This window comes from Daucus carota, chromosome 7, assembly GCF_001625215.2.
Source record: "Daucus carota subsp. sativus chromosome 7, DH1 v3.0, whole genome shotgun sequence".
NCBI classification, from domain to species: domain Eukaryota; kingdom Viridiplantae; phylum Streptophyta; class Magnoliopsida; order Apiales; family Apiaceae; genus Daucus; species Daucus carota.
In genome coordinates this window covers 3,757,945-3,767,242 of record NC_030387.2, presented here as the reverse complement: position 1 = coordinate 3,767,242, position 9,298 = coordinate 3,757,945, and the positions used below count along the sequence as shown (strand labels likewise).

Below are 9,298 nucleotides of genomic sequence, written 5' to 3'. Positions count from 1 at the left end.
CTACTTATGATTGATACGATCAAATTTATTAAAACTGAGTTTAAGGCCCGTCATAATTCATACCTCACACACATGCTAAGAGCCCGCCAGGAAGATAAACAAACTCATTCACCCTGTGCGGCCAATATCTTCATCTGGCCAAACCACCACCATACAAACTCAACCAATCCGGAGCTGTACTTTAATTATCGGCGACATCCCAGCTGAGGCTAGGGACATTGTCCATGCAAACTGTAGAATTAAGTGCTGTATTGTGCAAGATTCCATCGGAATAGTCTTTTACATTTGCATATCAGAAAAGGGGACAACATAGGACCTTAATCAAGATCAGCTCCAACTCAGGTCGATACTGATATAGCTTGCACCAAAATTGCAAAGTAAAATTCACATGACCTATATTATTTTTCTACATTAAACCTTAAAACCCAAATGTTCAAAAAAGAGAGAAAAAGAAGAGGTGGTTCGCTAGATGCCTAAATTAAACTTTCATTGCTCGTTTATACTCTAATCATTCAAACACCTGAATCACCACAAGGTAACATACTTACGTTTTAACAATTCATATTTCTACAGACTTCACAACAAATCCAGAAAAGCATAAGTCGCCCAAGAGGGGTAAAATAGAAAACAGAGGGTTATCCAAATTATAATAATTCAAGAGTATAGATAAGAGAACGAGGGGGTAGAAGAAGAGCTTTGGCCAGCTCAGTTACATGTATTATTATTCAAACTCGTTCATATGGTCTAAGAGGTAATTTGCAGCCAGCTCCTCATTCTTGTTACATGCGAAAAAAACTTCCAACACAAGGTCTCGGTCAAATCCCATTGCCTCTAGCTGAATAGAGAAAAAACAAAAATTAACTTCAAAAAGGGAGAAACTGCTCAATAACAAACATATTCCCTTGAATCCTTAATACAGGGCAAAAGTGCACAACTTACGCGTTCGATGGCATCACGCTCCTCAGGTGTGACTGATATAGCCTGTGGCTGCCCCAGTAAGTTCCTAATCAGAAATTACAAGCACATCAGGGAACCATAAACAGTTGCCACATATATAAAGAAAGTTATCAAAAAAACATACTCGCCGCCTTCAATGGGTTCATTGATTAGCTGAAGAAAATCAGCCTGATGCTCTTGAATAAGCCTCATTAGATTTGGATTCTGCTTCCCTAACTCCTGGAGCATGGGCTGTCAAAAAATCAACAATACAAGCATCAAATGATATTCACACGTTAAGCACAAGAACACAGACATGAGGCATATACATGGAAATTATTACCTGTAAAATTTGTGGATTGGACTGCACCATAGCTCGCAAAGATTGGAACTGACACAAAAGAAAACTAGAAAAGTAAAAAAAGAGAAGGGGTGGCGGAGAGTAAGGGAGTTTTAGTCCCAGAAGAATGAAACCTGTTGATTGTTGCGTAAAAAATCTAAGTTGCCTGCACCAGCAGCATTAGAACCCATGTCAGGAAGACCCTGAATCACGAAATAAAAGCCATCATCAAAGATAATAAAATTGTAAATAAACTAGTGACTGAAAATATATACAAACCTGAGGGAAGAGATCTAAAGGATTTGCATTTGGTCCGGTGGAAGCAATGGGAAGAGGTTGGGCAGCTGCTGGTGAAGGCTGACCAGGGGAGGTTGCAGCCTCACCAATTGGTGGTGATGGGGCCACCGCAGGAGCTTCAGCTTGCTCAGGGATACCCTGTTATATTACATATATTATCAAATTGCAATGCAGTAAGTAGGGAAAACGTGGAAATTAGTAATTGCAATATTCAAAAAATAGGACAAAACTGTTAAACCATAAATTCCCAGGTATAAGTACAATAATGTGATGGTCAAGTTTTCTCTGATCCTCTCATTTACAAGAAAACAAATACTAAGAGTCAGATGATAGGTTCTCAAGTACTAATATAAATATATAAGACACAGCATAACAAGTCACTAACTTTACCACAGCAATGCCTCAATCAGATCTAGCCAGAATTGTGTGTGGAATATAATAAATTTGATCGGCCTTCTCTATATAAGTTCTGCCGAAGGAAAAAGACAAGCTAGAAATGCATTTATCATAGAAATGCATTAATCATGTTGGGCATCACTCATCAGTAGGTATTTATCACATAATAAATAGTTCAGCTCATGATACATAACCATACTCCGCCCAATTTAGAAATGAAAACAAGATAATGTCACATATGCAGATAACATAGACTCCCGTGTCCTACTGAATTGTCAAAGAATAATTACAATAAAAAATGAAAAATAAACATATATGGAATATGAGACCGGTATCAGGGCTATGGGGATAGATGTAAAAGTAAAACCTAATTCGTACAGAGTTGTTTTAATAAGTATTGCATCACGTAAGAAATTAAAATTTACAACCTAATTTGAACTCTTCATCATGAGATAAACGTTTGAGAGTTAAAATCATTTGAATAATTAATCTTGTGCCGAGTTGAAAAAGGAGGTGTTTGGCATTCCTTAAAGAAGGCCCAATATGACTCAGGTAAAAGAAAACATAGTTCCTTAGGTAGTCCATTTAAAATGAACTTAAAGGAATAAATGGCCTAAAAGCTAAAAGTACAAGTCACCCACTTTGTTACATTTACTTGTTTCATCTCCGTGTTTTCAATCCTCAACTATCATTCCCTCCTTTTCTTCCATCTTACCAGACAATCCAAATTGACTTTAAGCATAATTATCCAGACATGCAAATAAGCTTAAATATTATACATACAGACATACATACATACGTATATATACATATATATACACACACACACATACATACATCTACATACATATATATACATATACATACATATATATATATATATATATAAGTTTTAAGCTCATTTGCATGTTTATAAGTTAATATAAAGAACTTTTAAGTGACAACTGACAAGCAACTTCTTTTATGTATACGGTATACCTAAACGGGCTCTAAGTATCATCAACTACCCACCACGCAATCAACTACCCACCACGCAGTCCATTGATTTCATTCAAGCTCTCAATTTTAGAAATGTCCAAAGCACGATTAATACTGAAATTCTTCCACTGTTTCTCAATTTGAGAACAAATTAGCACTATGACTTGCATAACAGCATAATTTTGTTTGTTAACTAGAGCTAAGCATGTTTGATGGAAGCAATTAAAATAAAATTACTGAAGACACTTACAGAATAAAGATATTCCACAGCTCTCTCTGGATTGTTGTAAGCAGCACGAAGGGCACGAATAACTGTATCCCTATCCCATGTGCCTCCACCCATGTCAAGAATCTGCTGGACTGCTCCTTCGAGATTGCTTCCAGCCACTAAATTTGATGCTGCACTGTCATAAACATCAGCCTCTGGCCTGCTAAATAAAAATCAATGCATATGCTACGTTAACCAACCAAAGAATAATTTAATTAAACTGAGGGTAGACGAATATAAATATCATGAAACATTTATCGCGAAGAAATCCTTGTTACTGAAAAATACACGCACCCTGCAGCTTCCACGGGGACAGGAGCTACAGCAGCAGCTGGGGCAGGAGCAGGTGCAGGTCTGAAAAGTTAAGCTTAATCGTCAACATAAACAAAATTTAAGTTTTGAGCCAAAATGACAGGATATTGTGGAGTAAGCAGATTGCACAGGGTGTATAAGATGCATATCAAAGAACAAGACACCCTGTGCGATATCTGTTCATGTGCCATTAAAAGCCAAAACTCACGCAGCCAAGGTTGAAGCCGGAGATTGAGAAACTGCTGGTGTTGGAACTAAAGAAGGTGCAGCACTTGTTTCTGTTTCCTGCAAAAGTAACAGCTTTGTTACTTGTATGTCACTGGGAAACCTCACCGAGAACAAATACATTACAAATCAGTCTGTCAGACAAAACAGTAATTCTTTAACAAAACTGAATAGATTTACCATTAGTCTAGGATTACATTAAAATCAACAGTAGTAAGATAGCAGGTAACAAACAAGACACTAATACTACACACACAAACACTAAAAAGATGAAATATAAGTCATGGACCAAATATGCGAGACCATTTATATTACATTTAACAAAACATTGCTTGTAACCTGAGGTTATGTTTATGACTTATAAGTAAGTTATATGGATGGTGATATCAATTTTTGTTAGCCAAAATACAAAGTTAAGTAACTCACATAAATATAAGTACCTTACAAGGCAATTTCCAAGTTATAACTCATAAGTTCTATATGATAGTAGATCCGTTTAGCCTAACTTTTGAACCGTTCGCTCAAATTACATGTGAAGATTATAATATTAGCTCCAGTCACTCAACTAATAAGTGCATTAAATGGAAATAGAAGTCAAAATGTAAAATTTAAATTGCAGTACACTATGAGTAACAGATGGTGCCAGAAATATTAATTCTTTCCGAATCAAATTACAATCAGAAATTAAGTCGCCCAAAACAAAAAAAAAAAACATATACTTTTTTTTATTCAACTTGAGAGTTAATTTAAGTTCTAAAACTGATAGTACAAACACAGAACAAATCAGTTTAGTTGAACTCACAGGTCGATTTTAATTTATAAGTCATCGAGACAAAACAAAGTAACGTCTCTAGTTATAGATTATAATCAAAGCACATATATATTACATAGAATTAATTTAAATTGGTAATAACAGTGTTTGCTTATGGTAGCACAAGCAAACACCCCACTACAGTTGCAAAAGCAAATACTACTTTCTCATCATTTTTCATAGTTGGGTACAATCATGACAGATTAACTAATTTGTTCTAGAATCTTCATCAGTAAGGAACAAGATTATTCTAGGACAAAAATCATCATTACACTAATTAAGCATCTACCATTTCCTGCTAATGCATCGACTCATAAATTTACGTCCACAATTTGCAGAATAGAGTTTCAACGTAGGTGGTAATGTTCCACTTGAATGACATCCTGATCTTATTGATCTAATCCAATCAATATAGCTTAAAATGTTAAAAGTAAGGGGAAAAGATATAGAAGAAATAAAAGCACAGAAAGAAGAATATATACTGAAACAGGTTTACAAGACAGTTACTAAAATGGAAGTATGCTCAAGTCACATTAAATGTTATTCCAGAAACTAATTAGCGCTTCATTTATTCTGTTCTTACCTTAGGGGCTGCTGCTGTTGATGTGGTTGAACCCCCGCCAGATGAACTCTTACTCTATTAATTAATGACACAAGACAACAAAACCAAATGATTATTAAGGGAGGAAGAGGGACATTTCATACAAAAAGGTAATAGCTGCATCAGTACAATTATTAGATTCCAAGTCAAAGCTAACTTCTAACAACATCAAGTAAAAATGGCAAATAAGCTTCCAAGGGGTAAATTAGAAACACAGATATACAAGAGTTGTTAATCAAATTATTGAACATTTAAGCCACAGGCTTAAGATGCAAAATCAGTGTAATAGATTAAAAGATTATCAAGCTTTTTATATGAATAGTACTCAAAGGCAGAGCCATGTGGAACCAAAGGGTACCGTGGGGCAGTCCGGAATTTCAGATAATATTGCTTATATGCAATATATAAACATAAATTTATGCAGTTCAGCTGGAATGCTGGATTAAGGTGGCAGTTAAGGTCTCTTAATTCAAAAATGGCTTGCCCCCTTGGGTTCAATGACCACTCTCAACAACATTTGTTGAATAGTTCCAGTACCCTAACATCTCATGATAAATCACACAGTATATATGTACAACATATATTACAAGATTAAAGTGTTCGGAGCTAATTTATTGTTTCAAAGCTTATAACTTTAGAGCATGGGTTCAAATCCTACCACTACAAATCACTATGGAGTACCATCGTCACATGTTGGAATTAGAACATAATTACGGCCATGTATAAGAAAGGGAACAAGAAGGTAGAACTGATCCAAAATATTGTTGTGGTCAAGAATGAAATTTCCCCATGCTTCAAGTATATAGCTTTTTAATTCACACAATCACAAAGTGACATAAAAACCAAAGAGGATATAATGAATTATCTTGGTCCCTAACTTTTAAAAAAGATTTGTACCATAAGCTTATATACAATACATGTACCAAATATGCATGATTGTAATTCACCACATAACAGTGGAAACAATTTACCTTGGATAACATGATAACAACAAAACTATTTTCGGCGACATTGTTTTCGATCAATGTAGTGCCATCTTTAAGCACTTTACCCTGATAAATAAGCATCTGTTGTGCAGCAGGATAAACATCTGATCCTTGCACTGTTTCTATACTTCTCTTCACATCAGCAACCTGAAAATACAGAATAAATTGTAGCCTAACATTTGCAGACCAGTATTCCAAAAAAAGTGGGGTTCGATGCAGGTGCATTTACAATATAAAAAGATTTCGAGCATTAGACTCTAGGTTATATTAGTACAAGTGAGAATGAAATGGTAAATCCAGGGTTCAAGCCTCAGTCAAAGCATGTGTGAGTGTGAGAATTAAAAATTCAGTGATTAACCTTTATCTGTGATGGGAACTTAAAACGAAATATAGGAACATAAAAAATACTTTAGTTCTAGACGAATTTATCACATTAATCCATCAGCATAAGCCTATAAATAAATTTTACAGTTTACTATCAAAACTTATTACCAGGGCCTTCAAAGTTTCAGCTTTAATTACTTTATTATTAATAATAACTATTTACAAGTAACTTTAGAATCATGATTTCAGTTTTGCTGCTCAACGTCAAAATCACGATTAAAAACATAATTCAATATCTAAACTAATATATGTTCGTAGATTACCATTTACTAATAATAATAATAATAACACACGTCTAAACCTCGAACAGTTAATAATCTCAATAAATTAATAAACTTTTGCGGTCCCAATATTCTACCTCTATAGATTGATAATCTTGATAAATTTGTCGGTCCCAACACTTAATAATCTATCAAGGTTTACCTGTAGTCTTGTAACCCAGTTACTTTAATACGGAATTATGCATAACTGTTTATAGAGTTATGATTGCGGTTTTGCTGCCCTACGTCTATATAATACTGCTTTCAGTACATATGATTCCAAAAACCAAAATGTTCTACATACTAAAACCTGATTCTTGACAAAACAAAAATACAAAAGGCAAGCATTCTACAAAAAAGGTGCTAGATAAGAATACCAATCACCAGCTTTAATACCTAAGATAACAGAATCCTAAATTATTCGATAATAATTGTAAGTGAATCAAACAATCACACGAGAAACTTAATTTCAGTAATTCACTACAGTAAAGGCATCGAATCATACAATACAGAGAGAGAGAGAGAGGAGAGAGAGAGAGAGAGAGAGAGAGAGGGGGAGGGAGGGAGGGAGGGAGGGAGAGAGAGAGAGAGAGAGAGAGAGAGAGAGAGAGAGAGAGAGAGAGAGAGAGAGAGAGAGAGACCGAATCGTGAGGATTGACTTGGATGTCGAACTGACTGCCCTTCAATGTCTTGACGAATATCTTCATAATTGGATCGAGTGGATACAAAGTGAGAATGGAATCGCACGAGTGAGAGAGACTCAGCTCTGCGCTTTTTATCGATCGAGAGAGATGGCCTGGCCTTTCTCGCAAGCCAAAGTTTGGGACTTTTACACCACGCGCTGTCCAGGTTACTTAAATTGGCCCCTCGTTATGTTATTATTTATAGCTTATAACCCGTGCAAGCCACAAGAGCTTTTAAATTATTTATAAACTTTTTAAATATATCGTAATTGGTGTGAATGAATTTAATTTATTAATAATAAATTAAAATTTTCAATTAAATAAATTTTGAAATTATGATTTGTTTGTAAGTCAGAACTATTGTAAAAATATATAGGTTCTACTTTTCGGACTTGTTTCTGTAAAACAAAACTGGTTACACATGTTGGATCATCCGACAGTGGCGATGCAGTATAAAATACACCGTCACAGTCATTAATGGCTTCAAATAAACTATTGTAATCAAGCCATTCCTTTTCTCTTATGTATAATGCCAAAGTATTAAATTTTTTCTATCAAATTTTAATATATATTGAGGAGAATATGTGAAGTCAACTTCCATTAGATTATATTTATAAATGTATTTTATATTAGAATTATTATAATATGATTTAAATTTGGCTTACTAATTTTAAAATATATTAGATAAAAATAATTTTGTGACAGTGCGATTTATATGATTCTACAATTAAAACTGGTAGGAAATATTTATTTTGGATTAAAATATCCGGCTTATTAATTTTAAAATATATTAGATAAAAATAATTTTGTGATGGTGCGATTTATATGATTCTACAATTAAAGGTGGTAGTAAATATTTATTTTGGATTAAAAAAATCATAAATATGTGAAAGACAGAATTTGTTTTGGATTCAGAAAAGGAATTATAAGCATGCAAGTAGATATCAGTTGCCTTATAGAATTAGAAGTTAAATTTGTTCTAATCTAACGGTACTTATTTTTCAATATACGATCAAACGGATGATAAACTTTTGGACCATGTGAGCATGCGACCAAATTATCAAGATTACGCTTATTATATATAAGTATATAATTGTGTTCTTTTTTTTCCATAATTATTATTGTTTTTTTATATAAAAGAAGATACTACTGTATATCCTATACAAATACAAATCGTATAAAGGTCCCGAATCTTTTGTTCAAACAAGGTGTCATAAAAAAGCGGAAATCAGACTTATCAGTGAAATTAACAGGAGATTAATTGAATTGATATGAAATTAATCAGATAGATCATTGATTAATCAAATATTTAATCAGTTAAGCGTATTACGGAACATAAATTAATCAGTGATTAAACGTGATTAATTATTGACTTTTAAAACCGAGTTCGAATAAATGTCATTTTATTCTTCTAACTAAAGAATATGTAAAAATTTATTAGAGATGGTCCTATTAACTAAAACTAAAAAAAAAAAAAAAGATTTAAAATATCTCTGAGAATTGGTTTCAAAAAATTAACAAGTTATTTTATCTCCATTGATTTAATAAATTATGTTATTTTATATGAAATGATATACTTCGTCATTCAGCTTATCATATAATCTTGAAAGAATTGGGACATCTCCCAGATGTATCAAGAAATTTTTAAAAAGAATACTTTAATATTTAAATTTTAATATCCCACTAACATGATAAACATTAGAATAAATTTAAAATTTGTAAAAAAACGACACCATTAATAATGAAGTGACATCTTATCTTCATCCGTAATTCATACGAAATATTTGTTATTCATTAAATTAATTATATCCCTGAAATTAT

The 9,298-nt window shown here is 33.3% G+C and overlaps 1 protein-coding gene across 2 annotated transcripts; it reads right to left on the bottom strand.

Annotated features, from left to right (window-relative positions):
- Positions 1-525: 525 nt before the first annotated feature.
- Positions 526-7,659, bottom strand: LOC108196725 (ubiquitin receptor RAD23d). Of its 2 annotated transcripts, none has more exons than XM_017364143.2 (12): positions 7,436-7,659; positions 6,136-6,297; positions 5,147-5,200; positions 3,736-3,812; positions 3,510-3,569; positions 3,198-3,375; positions 1,556-1,711; positions 1,411-1,479; positions 1,280-1,327; positions 1,082-1,188; positions 940-1,003; positions 526-835 (listed from the first exon to the last, which is right to left on the bottom strand). In XM_017364143.2, the coding sequence occupies exons 1-12, from the start codon at positions 7,499-7,501 to the stop codon at positions 722-724; spliced, it is 1,155 nt and encodes a 384-aa protein (XP_017219632.1). In that variant the 5' UTR covers positions 7,502-7,659; the 3' UTR covers positions 526-721. The 2 variants fall into 2 exon arrangements, with proteins under 2 accessions (XP_017219632.1, XP_017219631.1); XM_017364142.2 differs by having other exon boundaries at positions 3,198-3,378; positions 7,436-7,641.
- Between the last annotated feature and the right edge of the window lie 1,639 nt (positions 7,660-9,298).